The 27,390-nt window shown below is 42.2% G+C and overlaps 1 protein-coding gene across 2 annotated transcripts; it reads right to left on the bottom strand.

The window, feature by feature from the left end:
• Positions 1-228: 228 nt before the first annotated feature.
• TSNAX (translin associated factor X) lies at positions 229-23,122 on the bottom strand. 2 transcript variants are annotated; one of them, XM_030448561.1, is made up of 7 exons: positions 23,069-23,109; positions 22,138-22,176; positions 21,241-21,348; positions 18,748-18,862; positions 16,824-16,954; positions 3,750-3,877; positions 229-2,009 (listed from the first exon to the last, which is right to left on the bottom strand). In XM_030448561.1, exons 1-7 carry the CDS (start codon positions 23,082-23,084, stop codon positions 1,635-1,637), a joined length of 912 nt encoding a protein of 303 aa, XP_030304421.1. In that variant the 5' UTR covers positions 23,085-23,109; the 3' UTR covers positions 229-1,634. The 2 variants fall into 2 exon arrangements, with proteins under 2 accessions (XP_030304421.1, XP_030304422.1); XM_030448562.1 differs by lacking the exon at positions 22,138-22,176 and having other exon boundaries at positions 23,069-23,122.
• Positions 23,123-27,390: the final 4,268 nt, after the last annotated feature.

The following is a 27,390-nucleotide window of genomic DNA, read 5'->3' as shown; positions in this document are numbered from 1 at the left end:
GGGTTTTTTAATTCAAGAGGATCACAGGAAGTTTCTACCCTGAGTAGTTTTCAGACTTCAGAGAATAAAGTTAGGGAGAAAAAGAGATTCAGGATTATAACATGTCATTCCAAGTAACAATATAGGAATGGACTGAAAATTCCAAGTGAAGTCCTGTATGGTGGGCAACTTGCACCCTTATTTACAGCTGGGACTGAAAGGCAAAAGGACCAATGTAGAGGCAGTGACTGCTTTGCAGAATTTATTGTAAAAAATAGTATTAAACAATAGGAAAAATGCCACTTCTTTTTCAACCTACCACATATTGCTTTATGTGGAAACAATGGAAAAATGTGACAGAAATGTATCTACCCATTCCCAACCATCTATCAGATAATCCCAGCTACTCAGGACATGCTCCTGGGAAAATATTGGCAGTATCTCAGCATATGGAAGTGGAAATCAAAAACATGCAGTATTTTCAATTGCAGCTGGGAGGCCTATTTCCTGGAGTCTCAAGACCACGTTGTTTTATCTGTTTTCCTTTAGCATAATGTACATTATCAGACTTTCCTAACTTCAAACACCAGCAGAAAGCCCTGACTTTTTGCCAGTGGTGACATAGCCACCTCAAAGATAAATGTGGAAGGCTGAATGTCTGCCTTAGTCCTGTCTGCAGTTTCCTTTCCATAGGTACATGATAATAGTTCCTGCTAACAGAGATTTAAAGCTTGACTTAGAGCAGTTCAAGCCCATTGGGGGTCCTCAGGGCAGCACAAACAGAAGAGAAGAGACTTCCAACACTTTACTGTGTTTGTTTGGGCCCAAAACTGTTTGTCCTAACACCAAATTATTCATGTTAAACAGAACAGGTAGGTCTTCTGCTTTCATTTACAAACAGAAAGATGTCAAACTCTGTATAAAACTGCATTAGAAAAAATGTAACCCAGTACATTTATTCCACAATTTTTTTTTGTGTGAATTTTCCAGCTCAAGGCTGCAAAGTACCAGTGTTAACTTCAGCAGAACTCTATTTAAACAGAGCCCCGAAATCATAAGTGCACAGCAGTATTTACAGGGTGCAATTTGCTTCATTATCAACTGCTGAAAAGTTGATTTAGCTTCAGTTTCATGCTCAAAAGCACTCAGAGAAGACTTAAGTTACATGGTACCTTTGAGACCACCTCAGTTTTAAGTCCAAGGAGGAACTGATACACACAGAGGTGCACTGTTTCAGGTACTACATGAGTACAGGATCCCAATACTCAGAAAGAAGGTCAGCAGAGGTGTATGGAGAGCAGTACCCAACCATACTTTTTTCCACTGCTGTGTTTGTAGCAGCAGCCACAAGAGTTTGAGGTGATTTGCCCAACTGAGAGTCACTGGTGCAGAGGTTGCAGTGGAAATTTTGGTCATTCTGAAAGATGATCCAATGGAGCAATGCAGAAAATCCACACTGAGAGGACAGAGTCAAACATGTGTTCTCTTGCACATCATAAAAAGTATTCTTTGTTACAAATTATCACTGCAAACAACCTTCTCACAGATAAAACTAAACATATTTCTACCTAAAAAGCTTTGAGAAGGGTCCAAACCCTAGGAACCACGATTCCAAAGTTTTTTCTTTCTTTCTGCAATGCAACAGTCTCCTTCTTTTAAGGAAGACCCTCCTCCTGGTCAATCATCTCTGTTTTGGTGGAGAACACATCAGCCAGCATGTGCTTGGGGATTTCAGACCCCCTGACTTTCAAGGTGTAGCAGGCATTCTCTACTTTTGCCAGGCTCTGTTTCAAGGTATACAGCTTCTTTGATACTTCGTAAGGTCCAGTGTTGCCAATGAAAGTAAAACCATCATAAATCTGCCGTAGGAACTGGCTGAGTTCAAAGGGAGTGTCAATGTCACCATTCCCAACACTGCTGATGCACAACCTCATCAGCTCTCCAGTCAGATCTGCCACTCCCAGCAGGTAATCCACAGGTGTCACCTTCAGGCTCCAAGTGCCTGCTGGCTTCTCGTGGGAATTGGAGGTCTGAGGACAGAAATAGAGAACAAAGTGCAATGCAGAGGATGATGAAAAAGCAAGTCTGGAATGGTTGGGTTACACACTGACACCTGAACTGAGAAGTAAAACACATTTTGGGAAATGACACTGCACGGTGCTGCCATGGGGCTTGGTTTCAGGAGCACTGATCTCCTCCCAGTACACTTGGACTTCCATTTAAGATGTGGTTTCAGTTCCCTTGAGATGTGATTTCAGTTCTAAAAGCAGTGACAAATATACCCTGCTCCCACCACCTCTGTTTGCCAACAGAATTATCACATAATTGTACTGACATTTCTTTGCCTTTTTTTTCTTCTGACTGATCTCATCCTAACAGATTGAAATTTTCCCTAAACAGTCTGTCCAAAGCAATCTAGAACCAAAAATAGTCTGTATTATTGAAATAAATCACATGATTTTAGTATCTTGAATTTCAAAATACATTTTCTGAAAGAAGCTGATAGGTACAGTTCTCTCAGATCCATTTTTATAAACTGAACTCATTAAAACAGTTTAAAAAATACTTCATGAAGAAAATCACAGAATCAGAGAATATGGTGAGTTGGAGGGGACCCACCAGGACCATCAAGTCCAACTCCTGTCCCTGTGTAGGGCACTCCCAGGATCACACCATGTGCCTGAGAGCATCACCTCAACACTTCTTGAACTCAGGCAGGATTGGTGCTGTGACCACTTTGTTACCAGTTTGCTCCTATATCCAAGTTTTCAACACTTTTTTTTGCCAAAGGATTGGCAATGTGGGAAACAATGCAGGTTTTCCTCTGTTCCCTTCTTCCCACAACATGCTATCCACCAGAATTCACCAGTCTGGTCAGGGATGTGTATGTAGGGGTTAACAGACTTGTTTGTTAAAACAAGTGTAAGAATAAATGAAATTAAGCTCAAAACTCTGCTTCTTTGCAAATACTCTACCAAGAGAATGAATCAAAAATAAGATGCTTTACAGGAGGATCTCTTCAATGGAAGCAGAGTCAGGGATTCACCTCAAGCAGTGCACATGCATTTCTGTACTTTATTCCAAAACAGCCTCTTCTCCCCTGTCACCAATCAGACTGCACCCACTTGGCTGTGCTCAGTGGCAGCAGTTTGGGTCTGGGCAGAAAGTTCTGCTTTGGGCAGTGTAGGAGCATTGGGCAAGTCAAGAAACAGCAGGGCTGGATGATGGGAGACAAGTTTGTCCTCTGAGGGGAAGCATCAAGAGCAGCTCCAGGAAAAGTTAGAAATGATCAGGGTATGACATTTGAAGTGCATTTTAGCAGAAGTTGAATACAGTGCCTCCTGTCCCCAGTTCAGCAGCAGCAGTAAGATTTTATTCATGGAGTCCATCCTGCCAAGGATTCATTTGTCTTTTGCAGCTTTTGCTACATCACTGTACACCAGCAGGCCTTACAGGCACTAAAAATCCCCTCTCTACATTTGTTTGCTGGTATTTCACTCCCCTGGACCTTTCCCCCTTACCAGAAGGAGCTCAGTTTCCTCTGAGTAAGGAGGATGTGAAATTTATAAACATGCATCCCACAGATGTAGTTTACTGCTTGTCAGAATAAATAACATGTTTTGAACAAGTGAGTCAAAGCCCACATGTGTATCTAATACCATTTCACTAACTGGCCATAATTAATCAGATGCTAAACATATGATTAAGTCCACTTATTGCATTCCCACCCCAGAAAGATGCTTGTCAGATGAGAAAAGAAAAACTTTTACCGTGTTTGCCGTTTCACCTCTGTCTTCAGCTGTAAACACAAGTTGTTTGTTGATCTCTTCAACACTAATCAAAGATCGTGTTTTGATAAAATACTGGAATGAAACTGCCTCAACATATTCTTGAAGGCCTGCAAAAAAAGCAGAATTAAGCAAATGACACAAGCTTTGCAGCAGTGATCCATGCTCACAGTTCTATTTATTTAAGTGAGACTATTTTAGGTTTATTAGCAAAAAGTGAACACTAAGATAATCCAGAAATAACAGAAACACAGCCTAAGGGAGCACATTTCTGAAGTACAGAAACCAAACCAAAAATACTGCAGATACCATTGTCAACATTTTACTCCAACTTCATTCTGGACCTTCTGCAAAATGAGGATAAAGCATCACATTAACCCAGAAACACACTGAATAGCAGCTCCCCAGAATATCCCTCAGTGGGTCCCAATTGATTAATATTCCACTATTGATTAATATCTTCATCAATGCCATGGACAGTGGGTTCAAGTGCACCCTCAGCATGTTTGTCAACAGGCTGTGTGGTTCAGCTGGCACACCTGAGGGACAGGATGCCCTCCAGAAGGACCTCAGCAGGCTTGAAAAGTCAGCCCATGTGAACCTCATGAACCCCAACAAGGCCAAATGCAAGGTACTGACCAGGGCAACCCCTCCCCATATATCAATAAAGGGATTGAAGGGGATGAAGGGATTGAGAGCAGCCCTGCAGAAAGAGACCAGAGGATGAAAAGCTGGATATGAGCCAGCAATGTGTGCTTGCAGCCCAGAAAGCCAAGGGTACCCTGGCCTGTGTAAGAAGTGACAAGCAGGTCAAGAGAGGTGATTCTGCCCCTCTGCTCCACTCCCATGAGACCTCATCCAGTTATGGAGCCCTCAGAACAGAACAGAAATGGACCTGTTGGAATGGGTCCATAGGAGGGTCACCAAAATGTCCAGAGGGATGGAGCATCTCTGCTCCAAGAGGCTGAGAGAGTTGGGGTTGTTCAGCCTGGAGAGGAGAAGGCTCCAGGGAACAGCCTTCCAGTGCCTGAAAGCTGGGGAGGGACTTTTTACATGGCCATGGAGTGACAGGACAAGAGGGAATGGTTTCAAACTGGAAGAAGGCAGATTGAGACTGGATTTTAATAAGAAACTCCTTAGTGTGAGGGTGGTGAGACTCTGGCACAGGTTCTCCAGGGAATCTGTGGATGCCCCATCCCTGGAAATGCTCCAGATCAGTTTGGATGGGGCTTGGAGCATCCTGGGCTGATGGGAGGTGTCCCTGCCCATGGCAGCAGGCAGAACTACATCATCTTTAAGGTCCCTTCCAACCCAAACCATTCTACAGTAACAGAGCTTTTAAAGTGCAGAATTTGTATGGCAGAGAGTGCAGGTTACTATTTCACAAGTTCACCAAGACATAAACACAAAGAAGAGAAAAAGACTGCAGAGAAATCAAAAGCAAAGCAGCTCACCTAAAAAAAATTTCTTCATTTCATCTCATAGCAATGGTAGATACTTGTTTAAAAATGAATTTACCACTTCTCTGTTGTGTGGGAATTAGTAACAAGCTCCTAAAAACATGTAGGTTCTCATTCAGGATAAACCATCTGTTGCTACAAACCACTCCAGACTAAAAACGAACAAAAAAATCAACCAGACAGGGCTGTGATGTCCAATAAAAGAAATATACTGAACAACACCTCTGTCCAGAAGACTTTATACTCTAAAAACAAGGCATGCAGGAGAGCAAAAGGAGTTGGTGTGTTGACAAGGAAATAAAAGATGGGATAACATGTAGCTTGTACCAGATTTGTGTGCCATCTGCAGCCACCTGCCACAATTACCTCTCACTACCTACTCAGCAGATGGTGATTTTCTGTATGCTTTAAAGTCAAGAAAAGAACTAAAAAAAAAACCTTGGATGTTCAGACAATAATTTCACAGGTTCTACCAGTTTTTCCTTACGTGCACAGAGAGGATCTGGAGAAAGCATGTGGGAAAAGTTGACAAGTAGAAATCTGAAGCTGGGAGGAAAAAAACAAACAAACAAAAAAAAGCAGACACAAACCTGGAATAACCATGGCACAACTAAGTTTAAAATATAGTTTAGGAGACAGAATCAGTGCATGTGTGTACCTGAACAATGGACAGAGGAGGCACCAAAGGACCTTAATGGACCAGAGATGGCTCTAGTAGAGCCATTCTGAGGAATTTTAAGGGGAAAAGAGGTGACTGCTATGGAGAGAGCCAGGATCAGACAGTAGTTTTGGTCATGCACAAAGTGAGACAATGTGAGGCACCCAAGGGTATCAAAAGTAGAATCCTGGTTCCATTCAAATAGTCTTAAAATCCTTAAAAGCCTCTCCAGGGCTGGGATCTCAGCAAATTTAGGCAGCAGCAAACTTAGACTTCACCTGAATAAAAGGAAAAGATTAAATCAAAAAGAATGTAAGTTTCAGTAACAGATGAGGGTGAAACTACCCCTGAAAAACCAGAGGTAATCTCAAGGGAAAATTCAGTTGTAGGAAACTTTCTACTTTGCAACCACCAAAGTGTGATGAGTAACCTGCATTTTTTCCCTTAACATCTCTATTTGCAAGGTGAGTGGGGGTAATTTAAGAGCAATCCAGCCTGCACCCTTTATGCTGCTTCTGAACAACAGCAGTGGGAAAAACAAAATAAAGATCCAGCAACCAAAGCCAGACTGACCACTGCTCTGCACAAACCAGAACATACCCAGGGAGCTGCAAGGCCAATTAAATGCAATGATTTAATCAACTGAATTCAGCCCAAACATTTTGGTCACAAACAACAGAAGAATTCTTGATAAAAGCTGCTCAGGATCATTCAAGTTAAAGAACTTCAGAAGCTACAGAGAGGGAGATTTCACCACCCATTCTTTTCCTGACTCTCTGATGTAATCTGGCCACTAATTCCTTACGAAATCTTGGATTTTGCTGTGGATAAACTATAAGCTACCAGACAGAGCATCACTCAACAGGTCAACATCTCTAAGAATCTCTCTCTGCTATCTGTGGAGAAGATTATCACATATGGAGAATCAACTTGGCATTTTACTGGGTTCTTAGATCAAATCAGCCCTCAAACTTTTTGGTAAACAGTTTTCTCCATCAATCATAACTTGCATTTTCAGCTCACTCCACTTTCCTGCTTCTCCACACGTGTTTTGTCCTTCTCCAGGATAAGTTTTTTGCCTCCTCCACTTTGTTTTTCTCTATTTTTTTAATTGGCACACTGATGTGCATGCACACACATTGCTCTGTCCTGCCATCCCACCCTACCTGGCACGTTCTCCTCTTCTCACTCATTCTGTTCAACCCCACCAGGAAGATGTTGAGACAAAAGCCTGATTTATCCTTTTACCTTTTCACACCCAGGGAATCTATCACCCACTATTTACCAGTAAGCCTCAGAATACTCCATACCAAGTTGTTACCATTAGTAATAAGATAGATAAATCCTGCTCACAACTGCTTAGCAAAAAACATTCATATTAAATTTCCTTTTTTTGCTTTCTTTTTAAAGTCCTTCTTCCAGAAGCAGCTAAACATGACACTTCAGTGACCCAAGACCTTGAAATAAGGTGTTTCCACGAGCAGGTAGAAGGATGTTTAAACATGTTCTGTTTTAGTTTAATGGTAGGACATCCGCTATTCTCAGCAAATAATCCCCAAGGTGAAAACCACCATCCCCTTTCACTGCACCAGGCAACAATACCTTTCCCTTCATGCTCTTGTTTTGGATTTATTCCAAAATTGACTTTATTTCTGGACTCAGCTGCCAGGAATGGAATAGTTTGTAACTCTGCCTTTTATGTAATTTTTATTTTTTCTGGAACACTGACCAAAAATCCCAATTAAAAGCACTGTATTACTTTTACCAGCACTTCTGATAATTACAGATATGAGGTAACAGAGTCCTGAAATATTTTAATATTACATTTACTTTATGTTAAGCAGCATGTGCTAGTGACCCAGTATGACAGATTCCTTCTGTATTTTGAAACTTTATTTTGTAGGTAAGAACAAGAAAGTTACACTGAGGTAAAACTGGGCACATATTACCTATAAAGGAGATTCTGTAGCTGAAAGCTTGGGCACTTTTCTTGCCTCCTTATCAGCTGATATTCTAGGCATTTATCCTTATCTACATATGGAGCCTCTGAGAAAGAACTGCTAAACAGTTTCTCTAAGATCCTTTGCAAGAAATTAGGTTTCTTAAAAAAAAAAAAAAACAAACCCAAAAACCACAGAAAAACAAAAAACAAACAAAACAACAAAAACAACAAAAAAACCACACCAAAAAACCAAAAAAAACCCAATAAAAAACAAACAAACAAAATACATTGGAGCACTTAGTCCAAGTGAGGATAGGAAGGAAAAGATAGTTCTGTATTAAGAATTAGTAAAAATAATTAGTATAAATAATTAGTAAAAATAATTGTAGGAGTCTGGTTAGGGTAAACAGAATCTAATTCCACTTGAAATATGGATGCACATAAGTTTTAACCCAGGGTGACAGATCAAACAGGGTGAAAAGTGTCCTCCTAAAATTCTATTTACTTCATTTCCTCCTTTAAATCTCTGTTCAGCAATGAAAAAATGGGTTAAAATAGATTTTATGCCTCTCCATTCTTAAGGTAAGCAATGCCAAAGCTACCTGCCATCTTAATGAATAAGCTTCTTTTCTCCCTATTTCTTCTCAAATTCATTTTCTTTCCATTCCTTTGCCCTCTTTTCTTTTTTCTCTGTGTTTTTCTTCACAGAGCAGCCTGTGCTGATGGTGAGGACACAAGCAGAGCAGAGCCTGTGTTCTTTACCTGGCTCCTGCCCTAACTGAGCAGGAATCACAGGAAAGATGGTAGGAAAATATACACAGCAAGTTTCTTCCAGGATCATGATATGAAGGGTGGGGGCACATCAGTTAGAGGCTGAGCCATGTGAAAATACCCACAAATTAATTACAAAATCAGAACTACAGCTCTATCTTATCATCACATTTAGGCTGGGAAGCTACATTCTCATTTATAAAACCCCAACCAAAACCAAACCAGCAACAAGAAACAAAAAAGCCACGCACACAACACTGAAAAAAAAAAAAAAAATAGAGTTATATCATTGTGGAACTCCTTGTTCCCAAGCTCTGAAGAATATGGGGAGGATAAAGAACCCAATTCCAAAAGCATATTGATCAACAAAGGAAAGAAGTGGTGAAATAAGCAAATAATTAACCATGTACACCAACTGAAACAAGCACAAGCAATAAATCTAAAAGTATTTATCCACAGTTTATATAATTCTATAATTTATGTAATTCTATAATTTATATAATTCTATAATTTATGTAATTCTATAATTTATATAATAATAATATAAATAGTCAGCATCCCATGAAGATAAAACTGACATTTCACATTTCTATTCCATTTAAGCACCCTTCAGACTTGCCAATGATTCCTGACATTCACAGATCTTTTTCCAAGCACAAGTGGTAACAACTTAAGTAGTTAAACTATAACTGAGGCTTTGAAAATCCAACTGCTGTGTGGCTGGCAAGTGTGAAGTCAAAGGTTAATTTTATAGCAGTACACTGGAAGAGCATAAAGGCAGAGACAAACATGCTCTGGACATCCTGTTGTGAAAAGGGCTTAGAAAAAAAATCAGTCCACTCAGGGATAGATTTTATAAAATGAGACCAACTAACAAACATAAATAAAAAGCACTAGAATGAACATCCAGAAAAAAAACTTGCAAATTTGTCAGAAAAAAAAAAAAATCTGTTTCAATTTATTGTGGCACTGTGGCAGGGAGTTGAATTTTTAAGGGAACTGGAGAGAGGAAAAAAAACCACAGCAAAGTCCACATCCACATAAACAGACTGCTTAATTTTATCAATCCAGTTTTGATCTCACTTCAGTAATCAGTAGAAACCCAGGTGTATTTATGAGAAAAAAATATTTTAAATAACCTTAGATTAATTACTAATGGGATATAAAGAATACATATTACATTTGACTAAACTGGTTTGCCATTATATCAATAGCCAAATGGGTGCAAATTTCTCATATTTTATCTTTGTTAATGTGTCAATTGCTACCTGACACATCTGTGACCACCAAGAGGTTCTGTTCCCTCCTGGCTGCCTGTGTTGAAGTGATGTATTTCAGATACTGGCGGGTCAATATTGTTTCAATTTGTTTAACACACCTCAACTTTAGGGATAAAGTAATCCCTAAATTAGTTTTTCTAACACCTACAGAAGCAAACACAAATTACCTATTTAATAGGCACAAGTGAGAGGCAGATTATTTCCCCAAACAGGCACAAAAACCCTGCAGAGAACTGAAAAGAATATTTTAATATTGCAGAAGACAGTTTAATTAAGCCCTTTTTGTTATTGTGATTTGAAACACATGAGCCTATGACAAATGCTGGGTTTCTGCAGATGACTCAGTGTGGATGAGAAATTCCAAAGCTTTCATTTTTGCTCCTGAGGGATGTACCATGGTTACCTCTGTAACCAAGTTTTTTTTCTGAAGGGGTTTTTTTTTTTTTACTGTCCCCCAAAATTGAATCCTCAAAAAAAAAAGAAAATGAATCCTCAAAAACTGAACAAAAAACCCCTAACTATTCTTGTAACAAGTAATCTTCCTGATCTTTGACTACCTCCATTGCCTTGATAATTAACACAGAGCCTAAGTCACTCACTTAGGAGGAAATTTTTACACTTTTAACACTCTTCAGGGCAAGTGTTCAAGATACCACAGAAAGGAAGCTCTGACTCAAGATGACTTCTCATCAAAGAAGAAATAACACCTAACACAACACACTTTCTGCAGTTCAAACCCCAGTGAAAGTTCTTCTCAAGGTGATGTTGCTTCCATGCAACAGCCCCAGCTCCCTAGGATGTCAGAAGTACCAATGGTGACCACTTATCCTCAGAAATACAGAGCTGCTGAGATGGTAAAAAAAAAAGGTCCAGCACCACTCACCTTGTCCTGTTTCTCACCACAAGTGAAAAAAAAAAAACCCAACAAACAAACAAAAACCCAAACAAACAAAAAAAAACAAACAAAAAAAAAAACACACCACCAAAAAACCAAAAAACAAAACCAAAACAACACCAAAACCAACCAAACTACTGGTGATGTGCCACACTAGTTGTTTTCTGGAATGGAGTTCCTCTATGACACATTCTCCTGTGCAATTGTAAACAAAAAAACAAACAAACGGTTCATAATTTGTCTTCTCTCATGGCTAGAGAGCAGCCAGGCAGAGAGGGACCTGGGAGTCTGGATTGACAGGAAGGTGACCATGAGCCAGCAGTGTGCCCAGGTGGCCAAGAAGGCCAATGGCATCCTGGGCTGGCTCAGGAAGAGCGTGGCCAGCAGGTCCAGGGAAGGGATTCTGCCCCTGTGCTCAGCTCTGGTGAGGCCACAGCTTGAGTCCTGTGTCCAGTTCTGGGCCCCTCAGGAAGTTCAGGAAGGAGATTGAGGTGCTGGAGCAGGTCCAGAGAAGAGCAAGGAGGCTGTGAAGGGATCCAGCACAAGTGCTGTGAGGAAGGGCTGAGGGAGCTGGGGGTGTTGAGGCTGGAGAAGAGGAGGCTCAGGGGAGACCTCATCACTCTCTCCAACTCCCTGAAAGGAGGTTGGAGCCAGGGGGGGGTTGGGCTCTTTTCCCAGGCAACTCTCAGCAAGACAAGAGGGCACAAAAGGTCTCAAGTTGTGCCAGGGGAGGTTTAGGTTGGAGATTAGAAAGAATTTCTTTCTGGAGAGGGTGATCAGGCATTGGAATGGGCTGCCCAGGGAAGTAGTGGATTCTCCGTGTCTGGAGATATTTCCAAAGAGCCTGGATGTGGCACTGAGTGCCATGGGCTGGGAACTGCAGCGGGAGTGGATCAAGGGTTGGACTTGATGATCTCTGAGGTCCCTTCCAACCCAGCCAGTTCTATGATTCTATGATTCTATGTTCTCTTTGCACATGGTTCCTGTGCAGGCTGGAGAGCTCTGGCCTGTGAATGACTGATGTTAACAGCTGCAGGGGCAAAAAACAAAATATCTGAGCCAGAGCACAGGATGTCCTCCATTTGCTAACTGGGAAACTGAATTAAAAAGACAAAGAAGCCACTGGCTTGAGATTCCCAGGTAAATAACTGCAATATTTGCTATAATAGTAGTACAAAAATTTATTAGTTAGGTGTTAAGTTGGACCTAGGGGAGGACAAGCTTTGTTGGCCTGATCCACAGCATCTTTAAAAGAATCTTTATCATCTTCTTGTATTGATTTGTGCTGCCCTCATGGGCTCCTGCTGAATGTGTGGCTTGTCCTGAACTCAGGGATCATTCAGGATCAGCTGATAATCAGAGCTCACACAGTGGATGCCCTGTTTTATCACCTCTGAATTCACATTCATTTCCCCAGGTTTAAGTTGTGGTGCAGAGACATTTAAAGCCTGCAGCAGCAAGTGAAAAGTGTGAGGTTTTGTGGTTGCTGATTTTTGCCTTTCCATGGGAAAAAAACTAGGAAAAAAGCTAGAAAAAAGAAACATGAACCAGAAATAATCAAAGGGTGGTAAAAAACAACAATCTGAAGGTATCCAGCTTCAACTGAGCAACTTGCAGGGTGAAAAAAAAATTAGTCTAAAGTTTTTGGTCCACTTGGTGATGTGAGAACAGAGAAAGAAAAAGTAACAAAGCAGAGAAGCAAAGAAATTAACAAAATTAGAGCTGATAAATATTAGCTTATTCACTGCAAATTCCATTAATTTTCCAGTAGAATCAGGAAACTTTGTTTCCATTTCTGGCATTTTTACCTCTCACCCACAACAGCAAAGAGATTAACTTTAATTCTTCAGTTACATCCTGTTCCTGTGTTACTCTGTTTTCCCACCATCTTGTAGCAACCTGATTGCTTCCTCCAGGGATGGCTTTCCTTTCAAGTTTGAGGTGTATTCAATCTTTTCCTGGGTGAGAGGCTTAAGGTTCATGATGCCTTCATCATGCCCTAAAAAGCTTTTCCTTTGGATTGGCACATTATGATGAAATACACCACCTATTTTTATTATGGCTTTTTAAGAAGAAAACAACATCCTATTTCTGCTGTTCCTGATGTGCAGATTAGCCCTTGGGATTATTTCAGAACTACTTTGGTTTCTACAAACACAAAGGTAGCTTGAGTATGAGGTGTTCTTTCTATATGATGAGTGAAGCATCAGGAACAACACCAAAAAAAAAAAAAAAAGAAATTAAAAGAAAAATCCAGGTAAGACAGAAATCATTATGTGGAAATCTGGCCTGCTTGGACAAACTTCACTCATCTCCATACTATTTCTTTCCACATCATGCCTGGTGGTCCTACATACTGCAGTTAAAAGAGTATTCCAGCACAATTTAAGTATTTCCTTTGCATCCACACAGACCTCACTGACTTTGTCCAATCCAGTTTGTTGCAGTTTGATTACACACCTTAAAGTGCCTGGAGATGGGCTCAGCCAGGAGACAGAAATAAGCCCCATTAGATCATTTTATCATGCTTTTAGAACACAAATAGTGCCTGCAGAAGATAAATGATGTGTTAGACTGCGTCAGTGCTGAACTTTTACACACAATTCCCCATCTCAGCAGCAGCAGAAGCAGCCACAGAGCAATAGTTTTGACAAGGTGCTGACATTTTACAGCCTTGCCATCTAATCCTATTGAGAGCAAGTGCAGACATGATAAAGAGCTGATGGGCTTCTCCCTGTACAGCCCTGCTCCTAGCACAGGCAGCCAGCAAGCAGGAAGGTCAGCCAACAGCTCTGGAGCTCCATCACCATCATCACTCCTGAAGAAGTCCCAAAAAAATGATGGGCTCCTCATCCCATGCTTTGTCTTCCATAGGGCTACCATCTGGGAAGATAATCCCACACCTACACGTGCCCCTGGAAGAATCTGATGACTTCATTACAAAAATATCAACGTGGAGTTAAAACTTCCCACAAAAACCACCACTGCAGGAGGTTCCTCAGTCAAGCTGTCTTATAAAAAAGTTTAATACCTCAAAAACCTTATAATTCTTTTACACGCCCTTGTTGTTAAGGGACATAAAGTTAAGTGAGTCTTCAAACAGCAAGAGAGTTCATTTAAAATCACATTAAAAAGGTACCCCAGGCAACCCTACACGTTGCCAACTGATGAAGCAACTCTCAGCTTCCCTCTGCATTACACAGGTTTTTCCTTTGGGCAGAGTAGATTTAGAACATGCTTAGAATAATTCCATAAACCCTAGCATGAAGCAGAGCAACCCTACTTCTTTTTACAGTTCATACAGGTCTGCCCTGATATCCCCTACTGATTATTTCCCTTTTAGAGTTAAATATCCTATATATGCATATAGGTATATATATACTGCATGTATAATGTACATATATAAATACTCACACATCTATACATATATCAAATCCTGAAAAATTTCTTCCTCCTTTTCATAAACTCCCACAATCTTTTTCAGTTTTCATCTTGCAGAGGGTCTCACAACAATTTTGAAGAAACAGTCCCCATTTCCTCACAGGATATATAAGGTATACACTGCAAAGTGGGGCAAAGGGGCAGGAATTCTATACTACAAATAGTAAAGCTTTAAAAATATCAACAAAGCAGAACATTCTAACATAACAAATAAAGAGCTCTGCATTAAAAAAAAAAAAAAGAAAAAGAAAAAAAAAAAGAAACACGACTTCATTATTTCAGTATCTCTTTGTTTGCTTGTTTAATCATCCCCTGGGACAATCTGTACTGTTAAGAAACGTGTAGAAAACAGTCATCAGTTTTTGTTGTTGTTCAATTAGTGCTATACTCAGAGTTTGTGCTCATACAAGTGTCCTTTGGGGAAATGTCCTGCGTGCCATTAGCACTATTCTTAATGAGGGAAAGCATGAAACTCCTTTAGTGCTCTGCCAGAATTGTTTTATCTTCAAGTCAAAAGAACAACTGCTTGGAGTAACCCCAAAAAAAGCATTTAACAATTACAAGTGGCAAACAATATTCCCAAGCATTAATACTCCTAGCACTCTTCTATTTATAGGCTGACAGTTATTATGCTGAATAAAATGTGTATTAGGCAGCTTTATTCTGATCCCCCAGTTAAGGCTGACACCATGGTTTCCATTGCAAGCCCCATTTTGATCCCTTTTACTCTTTCTGTGAGAGGTTGGGTGGGGAACAGGAGGATGTTTCATGTTTGGTTTCAAGACAAAGGAGAATATTTTTAGGAAGTCTGAGGTTAATTGGAGAGGCTGCTCCTGAGATACGGGACACAGACATTGCTTTATTCTTTTTCGAAGAAAAAAAATAAAAAAAGCAATTTAAGGGCAATGATTTTGCTCATAAAAAGATTTTTAACTAGTTCTCCAGAATTTCTTTAAAATACAAAATGAGAATTGGAAACTAGGTGAAAGGAAGAACAAGACTTACAGCTCTAGGAAATACATGAAGAGAGAAGAGCTAGCACTTTTCCTAGCTGCATTTATTTCCAAGGAAGCATGCAAGCTTTTTCCACTGCAAAAAAATTGCAAAGCAACACTTAAAGAACAACTACACTTAAAACCAAAACTAAAAGCAACATTCTTAACTCTTATCACTGTTTCCCTCCCAATTACAGTGGTTCAGAGATAGTGGGGGCTGGGGGAATGAAGCATTCCCTCTCAGAAATGCTTTTTATCTAACTGTCCCCTCCTTCTTCATGTCTCTAGGCTTCCTGTCTCAGCTTCATAACCCTGACATCAAGCAGCTTCACATCTCTGACACCTCCTTGATCCTTGCTTCAGCATGATCAGGATTTACAAGTCTTCAAGCCTGCATGTTCCTGTTTTTACCATCCCAATGAGTAACTGGAAAATGGAGGATTTAAGGAACAAGGTAAGAGGAAAGCTCTGGCTAAAAGTTTGCATTTCATGCTTGTCATATAAATGAGCTCATTTTAAAAATGCCTAAAAGTAGCCCCTGCCTTCTCAGTGACACCCACACAACTCCTCTAACACACATCCTGACAAACATGCACAATAGACACCAGCTGGCCTAACCTTCCCTCACAGAGGAGCATCATGTACCAGAGGAAGAACCCAACAGACACTGTGCATGACCTACAGAAATGGAACAGAAGCAACTTATTTCAGTTGGATTCTATAGTTAGTCTTAATGAGGCAAGAATTAAAGAAAAATAGGAAGATGTCAGGGCCAGGAAGGACTACACAACTGATGAGACACCACAGACTTGCCACTTGCTCATGTTACCCAAAGAGAGGAAAAAGGTAAAGCTGCAGCCATTCCTTCTTCTCACTTCAGAAATGCATTGGGATGCTGCATATTCCTATTTTAGCACAAACCAGCAAAGTTCAGGCATTTGTTTGGGACACTGCACGTGTGACTGTTGGAAAGATGGGCAGCAGAGTCTTCTTCTCAGCCCCTTTATTATTAATTGGTGTACTAGTATCATTTTGTCACCTTTTCTTTTTTTTGTCATGAAAACCCTGGGAGTTGGTATTGAGGATGTTAGCAAAGGCTGCTGTTTGCAGAGAGGAGCAGAAAAAGATGTGATTGAAACACATTAAAACTCTGACTTCATGCTTGTAGCAGAGGCAGAAACACATTCTGAGTCCTGAGAAGAAAGTAAATGCTTATCTAAAGATTTCAATTCATGAACTTTATCAATTCATGAGCTTTACCAACTCAAAATGGGACCATTTCACAAAACAGTTCCTCCCACTCTCCTTCAGGTGGGGTAAATGAGTGTGCAGAGAATTCCAGTCAGTACATTCAGCAGAACTACTCCCAACTTCAGTTTGGGTCAGGGTCCAACTTTTTCCAGTTGCAGTTTCCCATTTAAAGCTTTGTTACAGAAGACTGTAGGGCACCAGTCTCTCTAATACCAGAGCTAACCTTGCTAACAAAAAAGATTGAGTCCCGATCTTAACCACAGAAATGTGACAAATTCAGACCTGCAGCATGAGGAGGAGCCAGTGCTACATCAACTGAATTTAGTGCAAAAGAGCACACTGCCCTATTTTTAAAGAATTTACCTGGAGAGATAGCTCTGTGGAACTGATACATGTCTTCTCCAACCAGTTCTTGTGCCACCTGCTTAATCTTCCGTCGGACAGCATCTAGTTTGACTTCAGATTCACTCAGAATTTCCTCCCCATTGGGAGCACTGCAATTTGAAAACAGAAACTGAAAGAGCAGCTCTCAGAGCATGAGCAAACAGTTAAAAAATATTGCACTTTTTTTTTTTTTTACTAAATACTTTTTCAAAGGCTTCAGGAAAAAGCAAAGTGAGCACTGGAATGAGATGCAGTTTAACTTTAGCAGACAACTACTGCTGGTTCTAAAATGTTGTACATTCTTCCTGTGAAAATAAATCAACCAGCCAAAAACTGTTCTGGTAACATTATGTTTATTTCCAGACTAGAATTTTTATTATTGCTGCAGTAAGAACAATAAGAAACATGTCCAAAGGCTTAAAAAATACACATTCCAGAGAACCAGCAGTATTTGCAGAAGTCCTTTGACCTCTTAAAAAAAGAAAACAAACAGTATATTGCTTTGCAATACATTACAGTATTGCAAAATACAATACATGATCTAATTCTACACGTGATTTTTTTTTTAGGAAGTAATTACAGACTATGCTATTCAGGAACAGCTGAAATATCTGATTCACAACCACAATATATACTTGGCATTTAAAGTTTAGTTTATCTAATTTCCTTTAGACTTCCCCCACCCTCAAATAATCTATATGGTATATTAGTTTACAGTCTATTTAAGGAACTACTGATACACTGGTCTTGAGAAACATTTAAAAGCAGGTTGCTAAAAGTAAAGCTACAAAAATAGCAAAAAAAGTAAAGAAGTAAATGAAAATACAGCATGGAAAGCTTCCACTCTCACAACCCCAGGAATGTCTTACAAAACAGGAATCTAAAATTCAGCATAAAGAGGAGGTTTTTGTTGTTCTTTCCTCTTCCAGTTCCCAGCTATCCAGCCCCTGCAGTGGGATGAGCTATTTAGAGTCAAGGCTATAGCAGTTACTAGAATTATCACAATGCCTCTTTGCAGAAATACCAAGTTAAAAGAAGGACAACCTCCTAATCCCTGTTAATAACTCTTAGTACTATGGGAACTATAAATAGTTACTACTACAGCAGAAATGCACTGCTAGGTAACAAAAAATAAAAGGAACAGGGAGAGTTGTTCTAACTGTAGCATGTTAAGACCAATGTTTTGGCACATAAACATTTTATGCAACAGGTTAGGAGAGGCTTCAGATTTTCCTGTTATTCTTCTAGTTTGTGTGTGCCTTTCAAAGATTGCTTGAAGGCTCATGAGAACACAGAGAAGCCCAAAACTTCCCATTTGAACCTCTTGGGTTGCAATAAGTGTTGAAGTCATCAGAACCCTGGCCACCTCCTCTTTGTATTGATGACCTCAGGTCAGGCAGTAAAAAGGAAAATAGTGAAGTAAATGCAGAGGCAGCCTGAGGAAAGGGTGAGTGCTCTTCTCTCCCAGCTTGCTGAAAGCTGGAAAACTCTCTCCTGCTGTAGGATCTCCAGATCCTACTCAGGATCCAGATCCAGCTCAGGAACCTCCCCAGCCTTTTCCTCCAGCTGCATTTCTGCTGCAAATTCATCAGGAATATCACCTTGGTTTAATCAGGCAGCTTTAAGTTAGGTCAGCAGTGATGATGGCAGCCCAAACAATTTTAGGGTGAATTTTAGGATCTCCAGATCCTACTCTGATCCTGTTAGTAAACCCAAACCAGCATTTTTTAATTCTCTAACTGGAGTGGGCATTCATTAGCTCACACCCACCCTAAAGGATATTTAGGGGATGTTCATTGAACTCCCCTCAACAAAACACTGCAGCTCTGCATCACAAACACAGAGAACACCTCGAGGAAGCTTCTAGGGTTCTGTCAACACTTTGATGGTCATCCTGACTCACCTGGTAAACCTGTGGAGCAGAAATATTGTCCTTTTGCTTTCAATGGTTATATCACGACTGAGCTTCACAAGGCGCTCGTATTTATCGTGCCTGGTGTCCAGCTCCAGCTGAAAAGCTGCAGAAATCAGGAGAGAAATGAGCACAATTATCACCCACATACAGCTGGGGAGAAGGGCAGAGAGCCTGTCCTACACCAACAGCTCAGGAACACCCCCCAGCCTTTTCCTCCAGGTGCATTTCTGCTGCAAGTTCATCAGGAATATCACCTCGGTTTAATCAGGCAGCTTTAAGTTAGGTCAGCAGTGATGATGGCAGCCCAAACAATTTTAGGGTGAAACACTTGGTTTTAACTAGTAAAACCTATTCTGCAATACTGCTGTTGAGGAAAGGGACTCAAAATTCAGCAAGATGATTTTAAATGAATGCCTACAATCATTAGTAAGACTCACCAGTCCCCAAAACAAACAACCAAGGCATTGGAGCAAGGCAGATATAGTGCTAAAAATGCACTTTTTAGTAAAAAGAAAGGTTGTGTTTCACATCCCAACTAGACTTTGCCTAAAGTTAAGTATTTTAATACCCCTAAGAACTAGAAGCAGTAAAGCAAAGTGAGATTACTTGAAATAAGGCTCCCAACTTAGGGATGTAAACTCTACCTAGGGATGTTTTACAGATACTATTAACATTTTATAGGCCATTATTCCACTGAACAACCAGTAACAGATACTTGTAGCAAATCAAACATATTTCCAGCATACCAGAGGTGTTAAGGCATCCATTTGAGAGGATGGGGAAAATAAGCCAAGAGGTTACACTCTTTAAGGTACTGACCAAGATGTAGAAGAGCATCTAAGTGTGCTGGCAAGCAAAGTTTAGGTCAAGACACCAAAGGAACTGTTTTTCATCACCTTGAGGAAACCTTGGTTCTTCCCATTTTCTTCTGCTCTCCCCTATCTTCTGAAACTCTAAGTCATAAATTCTCCAACTGATTTGTATCTTTCCTGTATCTATTGGTGTCTCTTCCAAATGCTGAGAGTTAAATCCATGACTCAACTATCATCAGTAAGAACTTTTCCTTCATATCATAGTGCCAGGGGCTTGCAGAAGGATGACTGGTACATTCCTTCACTGGACAGTTCATTTACAAACTTCATCTACCAAAAAATTCACTGTTGTGAGGATCTTCAATATTAGCAATGCCCACAATCTGCAGAACCAGACCATTTCATTTTATTTTAATTCAATTTTATTAAAGGCCATGATACCATCCATTCTCTGTATCACTGAGGTGTCATATTTAAAGTACTAAGAGGTTTTGGGTTTGATCTTTGGGTTTTGATCATTATTCTTATTATAGAAGATGATTTCCCTTACATCCTTTCTGAAATTAACTTAAGACCTGACTGGATTTCATGAGAAAGGAGGGAAACAACTGTTGGTTTTTTGGATTAATAGTAACCTTTTGATGAACTGTTGTGTCTACAGGTGACAAAACACAGTTGAAAGTACACTTGACCAATTCAAGTGCAGGGCACACTATTCAGTGTAAAAGCTCAGGGGTTAATTATCTGCCAGGCTGACTCAGACAGAAAAAAGATAAATATCTATTTTAAAGAAAGCAAAGAAATTATGTGATGTTGAAGTGACCATTTATAAAAGCCACCCAGCTTTTATTCTTCACCCTCCTGAGCTTCAGAAAAAAAAAAATTACACTAAGAATTAATCTCTTTACAGCATCTTCTTCTTTCTTCTTTCAAGCCTTCTCATTTCTGAAGCTCAACTTTGGGTAGATGGGGTTTGTCTAATGAGAAAGTTCAACTAAATTTACTGGAGCTTAAAGCTGGTTTTGTGCAAAATTCTGTAAAAACAGTTTGGTTGGAGGGAAGTTTACATGGATTTGAAGAAATTATAATATAAACTGCATTTTAAAAGGCATTCAAACTGAATTAAGTGTCTACATTAGTTAGCTAAATTCCTGTTGTTAAAAAGTGCATGTTTAAGCAGCTCCCAACTCACAAATCAATGCACCCAGATTTACATTAAAGTCATTTATGCACCAAGATCAACCTTCCCAGGCTCTCCAGAGGGAGCTATCTCCTCCTCCTCCTCCTCCTCCTCCTGTCTCCCTGGCTCAGATTTTTTGCTTTACACCTCTGCAGATCTCAGTTTTCTGCTCTGAAGGGCTCAGTCACCTTATGTCTGGCTGAAAACTTGGGATGTTTTCCTGGTATCAGGGTCAGCAGAAGAGAAGGGCAGGCAGGATGAAAAAGAGAGCTCAGGATGAGTCAGGTGGAGCCATTTGAAATCCCACCCTCAGGACTTTATTCCACAAAAACCAGAACACCACCCTCCAAATGTATGAAGCCTGAGTCCACCTAATTTCAAGTTCCTCCCCCAGCAAAACACTGGTTTATTCCACCACTAAATTCTAGTCATTTCCCAGCAATTTCCACACCACTTTTCTATCATCTGGCTTTCCAAATGCTTACTTACATTTAAAAGATGTCATCACAGCTGAGGAGGGATTAACATTCTCTTTCTCCTCTCTTCTTTGACCATGTGGAAAATTGTCATGCTTTCGTTTCCTGAACCCACCTGATCCTAAAAATGGAAGATACACACAAATATATTTAAAAACAAAGCAATTTTGACAGAATATAAGCAGCATCAGGATGCTGTCTTCAGAAAATCCCTGACAGTAGCCACACAGGACAGAGTATGGTATCTTGGGTGAACCCTATGAAAACACTTTCCATGTTAACTTGATACTTTTCCCACCACACTCCTACTGAAAATTAGGGAAAAATCCTGCCAGTTTCAAAGGGTAAGTGTGGTAGGAGGAGTTTTTTTGTGGGGTTGAGTGGTTTGTGTAAGGTCTTCACATGCTTTTATGTTTTCTTGCTGTAAGAGAAAAGGACATGACCTTCCCACCAACCCCCCCCTTTTTTTTTTAATTCAACATTAACTTGTCAGGAGTCATAATTACAAGGTTTTCATTACTCTAATTACTTATGCCATGGGTCTCCAGCAACCAGAAAAAGCAGAAGGCATAATTTCAGTAGACTCCCATCATCCAGGTATGGTTTAGCTCCTGCAGTTTAGCACCTTAGGTACTTAGATTCTTCACCTTGTTACTGCTGCTCCCTTCTCCTTTCTACTCTTCTTCCTCAGCCTCAAACCCTCACCTAGAACTCATCTATTTTGGACCCTGTTTTACTACTGATTTACTACTGATTTTTGAACTGTTTCTTCCTCTTGTCCTTCCTTCTCCCAGGCCTGATTCATTGTGCCATTCATCCCATTCCTCCCTCTGGCTGCCTCCTTTCCAGCTCTTCACTTTGTTTTCCCCACAGAGGCCAAAATCTGGCAAACTCCTCCACACAAGCCTACCTTGAGAGAGAGCTGAGCATGTGGAGCTCTCTCCATTTCCTTAAAAGAAGAACAAAAGGAAACTAGTTAAAACTTACAGACGAACACTGGATTTTAGAATGTTTCCGTTTAATTGTTTATTATCCCAAACCAAAAAAAAAAAAAACAAACCAGAAGTGGGCGTAGTTACTTTCTAAAAGAGGAAACTGAGAATCATTTTGTCCTCCTTTTCTGTTAGGACACGAGTTCAGGGTTTTGTTTTTCCTGTCCTAGCTGAAAACCCCTTACAGACACCCAACCCCTGAACCAGTGCATAGCGTTTAATTAAGCTGGGGAACATCATCATGACCTGCAGGGGAAAAACAAAACCCCTGAAAGTGAGGGAGAGAAGGGAAGGGGAAAAAAAAAGAGAGATTCCACTGAATAACCGGCAGGTTTAGGATCAAAATAACACAGACTGCAGAAAGGTTTAATTAAAAAAAAAAAAAAAGTAATAATTTTAAAACAATAAAAAGGGAAAAAGCCAGCTTGCACTTGGCTGCAGCAACTCCTGTTCTACCACTGAAGGAGAACACTTCTACCACCGCATCCTCTCTCACCCCCGCCGAGCCCCAACCCAGCGAGACCTCTGAGGCTCCGCTCCCTCCCGGGGCAGTGCTGAGGGGAACGGCTGCTTCCAGGGCCGCCTCCTCCTCCTCCCCGCCCTTCCCCAGCTCCACCGCCTCAGGGGAAGCCAAGGGGCTCTGCAGGCCTGGCACAGCCCCCGGCCCCGGGGCAGCCGCTCCCGGACCGCCCCTCGGCGGTGAGAACGGGCGGCGCAGGTCCCGAGAGCCGCCCGCCCCATCCCCTGCGAGCTCAGAGGGGCCGCAGCCGCCGCTGCCCCACGCACCGCGGCGTGGGGCGGAGGGGGGGGAAGGAGGGGAGGGAGAGGCACACGCGTGGCCGCCGTCACCTTCCTTGCCGCTCATCTCGGTGCCGCCGCCGCCGCCTCGCCAGGCCGCGTCCCCCCGGCAACGCGCTTCCGCCCCGCCGCCCTCCCACCGCCACACCGTGGCGCCCGCAGCGCTGCCTGACTGCAAGGAGTCACACAAGCAGAGCCAGCCCTCCCACCGCACGCAGCCTCGCAGTCGCGGTGCGGGGCTGTGGCGTCGTGGAGCGGGAGATCGAGCTCTGTGTGCGCGAAATCGGGGGAGAGCCACGCGCAGTGCGGTGTTTCCGAGCAGGCGGCTCTTTCGGCAGCCCCGCAGCCAACCCTCCACCTCCTCCCCTGGGGCCTCCTCCGCCCGAGGCACGCTGGGAGTTGTAGTCCCGAGGCGGGGCTGGCGGAGCTGCGTCCGACGGGGCAGTCCCGGTGTCCCTTGCCCGCCACCCTCGGTGACATCGGGCCCGTTCCGCCACTGAGCTGCCTGACCGGCTGGGCTGAGGAGGGAGGGATGGGTGGGGAATGCGGTAACACGGCGGCGGCGTGGGTCCCAGCGGCTTCGCTCAGCCTGGCCCCGCAGAAAATGGCGGCCGCGTCGCCCTCCCCTCACCCCCCTGCTCCCGTTTTCCGCCGCGCTTCGCTTCCCGGCGGGGTGAAGGGGAGCAGCCAGCACCCTGCAGCCCTGTTCCTGCTGCCCCACGGAACCCACAGACCCCGTGGGATGGGTGGGGATGGCCCGGAGGGGAGGGTTTGCTGCCTGACAGGGAGGGACTGGAGCCACTGAGGTGTGGGCCGAAAAGATGTGATGGGGAAGCCACCTGATGCAAAAAAATACAATAAAAATACAATTTAAAAAACCCAAAAGTCCATGAGGAGCAGCAGGTGTGGCTGCGGCCATCAGGGAGGCGGTGGCCACAGGAGGAGAGGAGAAGTCCCTGGGCTGTGGGCAAGGAGAGGGGGGTGAAGGCACCGTGGGGCTGCAACCTGCCCTGGGTTGGGATTTTTCATTGCTGAACCCGGGTTATGGGCATCCTGTGCTTTGTCAGGTCTGGTGAAATTAAAAAAAAATATATTAAAAAATAGTATTTCTGCTGTTGTAGGTTGAGTGCTCACAGGAGACATCGCAGGGCTGAGTGTGAGGGAGATGGATGGGAGCTGGAAATCACAGAATCCTAGAATTGGCTGGGCTGGAAGGGACCTCAGAGATCATCAAGTCCAACCCTTGATCCACTCCCCCTGTGGTTCCCAGCCCATGGCACTCAGTGCCACATCCAGGCTCTTTGGAAATATCTCCAGACACGGAGAATCCACTACTTCCCTGGGCAGCCCATTCCAATGCCTGATCACCCTCTCCAGAAAGAAATTCTTTCTCATCTCCAACCTAAAAATGTCCCCTCGGTGACACTTGGTGACACTTCTAATGGTGATGAGCTACAAAAAGTGCCCGTCCCACTGCTTTATTCATTCTCTGCTTCCCTACACAGACACCCTGATGTTTGACGCGTTTCAAACAAAAAAAAAACAAACAAAAAGAGGGATGGGTGTTGCATTTATCAAACCCAAAAGGCTTGGAAATCATCTGTCTTGTTGCTGTGCTGCGAGGTTTGGTTTCTTATCGCTGTTGTTGCCTGTTTCAGGAGCCGGATTCCCAAGGAAACAAAGCCCATATGAGCACAAAGGCGGAGTGCTCAGAGCCTTTGTGTGTGGGTGTGCGTGTGTGCCTGTCCTTCCTCCCCACCCTTAATAATTTTTTAATCTGTTGGTCAATTGGTCAATCTGATTTGACAGAGGGAAAGAGCCTCCAGGAGTGATTATAAACATCCTGACCAAGAGAAAAAAAAAAAAAATAATAATCATGTGGAACTTGCACCTTACTAGAAACCAGATTAAAAATCCATCTGGGAGATGTGAATGCTTGGGAGCCCTAAACTGGCAGAGCCTTTGGGAGGCTCAGAGGGCAGGGATGCCAACCCCAGCTCAGCCTTTTGTGTTTAAGAAATAAACAAATGTGGCTATTAGCAAACTTGAATACCAGGTGAATCTGTCAAGGTTTTCAAGAGGACAATAAATCACCTAAATCAGATAGCAGAGGAGTGAAGCTTTGACAATGAGCTTTAAACAGTCTCCAGGCAGCCAAAGAGGAGTTGCTAAAACCTGGAATTTCCAAATACCTACAACTCATGACTCTATTGTGCAGTGTCCAAAATTATGCCGAAGCATAACACAAAACCTCTCTTCAGTTTCCTAACCTAAGAAAACAGATGTTAATCACATCTGAAAAACAAAGAGGATCCCAGCAGAACTTCCTCGGAACTGATTTGCATATTGAGTTGTGCAACAGCTTCGTTGCTGCCCCAACAGCTGCAAGGAGCTTTCTGTGCAGCAGAATCAGGACGTGGAATTATTTGTGGCACTGTTACCACTTGTACACGTTCAGGCACAGCTTTTTGGTTTAGAAGGTGTAGAAAACTGCTTTTGGAAATACATCATTTTCGGGTTTTTTTCCTTTTCCCCTCTTCTCAGCAGCTATTAGGACAAAAAGCTGAGTGGTTTGGGTTATGTCAAGGTTGCTGGGTAGTGGGAAGAGTGTTGGCATCAAAATGTAGGGAATGGAGGTTTGGTCTCAGTGACACTTTGCCAACAGCTTGCTTGACATCCCTGTCTTGAATAAGAACTGCTTGGGGTATTTTTTATATATATATATATATATATTTAATATATATTCAATCCATTTAAGTGTGGCAGTGTTAAACTTTGTTGGCAAGAGGTTATTTGCAATGCCTTTCCCTTTCTTCTAGCTGACAATTACACCTTTCCCCTTTCATTTATGTTTTCTTTATGCCTGAAGAGAACAGCACCTGCAGCTGCACGTGTGAGGAAGGAACAGAAGCTTTTGGAGGGGGTAAATGGTAACAGAAAGGAGGTGTAAGGACTCAGGGTAGGGCAAAAAAACCCCAAACAAACTAAGAAGTTTTTTTCAGAGACTTCAAGTCACACTGAGGTGTTATAGATGGGTTGCAACCCATTTGGGATGTATCTGGGATGCAACCCAGATCCTGAGACAAGGTTGGTAACTCAGCTTTTGCATGGAAAAAAAGGGGAGTTTAAGACTCATGGTTTTGAGGACAGAGCAAAACAAGCACTGTGGGAGGCAGGGACTTCTTCCTGCATTTCATCCCTGAAGTCTGCTGCTTTGGGCAGTGACCACTGGGTGCTTTAATATCACTCCTACCCAATATTCTGCAGGGAGGCTTTTGCTCTGCTGAAGTTGCCAGCAGAGAGCACGGGAGTGGAGAGTCAATTTTTCCTTCTCTGAAAAAGCCTAGGGCTAATAATATCAACTCAGCTGAATGCTGTGAAGGGCAGAGGTGGTGCCAGGTCCAGCTCAAGGACCACACCAGTGAAGCTGTTGCAACACCTACAGCTTCTAGAAATGGAGCTGTAGAGAGGGAGGGCACAGGTGATTTGGCAGAGCTGTGATATCACCACATCTTTATGCCCTCAGTCATTTTGATGGAGCTCTTTGGAAACTCTTTTAGGATTCCTGGGTTTACTGGCAGAGCTCCCAGTGTACTCTCCATGGACCTGTGTGGCTTGTGGAGCCTTAAAAGACAAATGCTGGCTTTGCAATGCTCTCCCATGTTTAAATAACCAGCCTGGCAGTGTCTCCTAAAAAACTTTGCTCGAGCACTAGCACTATGAATAGAGCTGGAACAACCTCTGGGTGTCTTTGCAGTGTTTGTTTTATCTCCTGACATGATGTACCCTGCAAGCAAGGTTGTCAGGTTGTCCTGGAGATGGAAGGCTCAACCCTAGGGCTGTCTGTCCTACCCAGGGGTTCACATCAGGCAGTGGAACTGTGGCAGCTTTCAACAAACAATGGAGTGAAGTGACAAAAAGCTGAGGGAATGGTCAGAGGGGAATTGTATAAAGTGGGGTCAGGTGTTCAATTTGAGGCTGTTCCATGCCTGATAAGTTTTGGAGCTGGTTGGTGAAAGGAAGAGGGAGGTCAGCTGAGATAACAACAACCTGTTATGTTTCTCAGGCAACAGAGATGCCCTGAGTCTTTTGGCAGGAGGGATCAGGAGGATGATTTCCTCTTTTCCTAGAATAATGCTTGAAAGCTGAGAGTGTTTTTCAGCCAGTGGAATTTGGGGATTTTCACATGGAAGTGGCAGGATCCTGCCAAGTGCTAATACACCATAGTGCAGCAGCTGAGTGGCTCAGTGGGATGATTCCAGGAACGCACCATCAATTTAGCCAACTTGGAAATGAGGGAGGGGAAAAGAGAAGGACAGAACAAACCTAAAGGTTTGCTGCAACATCCAACTAGGGGAAAAAAAAAAAAAAAA

The sequence above is a fragment of the Calypte anna genome, chromosome 3 (assembly GCF_003957555.1).
Source record: "Calypte anna isolate BGI_N300 chromosome 3, bCalAnn1_v1.p, whole genome shotgun sequence".
Classification (NCBI taxonomy): Eukaryota; Metazoa; Chordata; class Aves; order Apodiformes; family Trochilidae; genus Calypte; species Calypte anna.
Note: the sequence above shows the minus strand (reverse complement) of the source record. Positions and strands in the feature narration are given on the sequence as shown.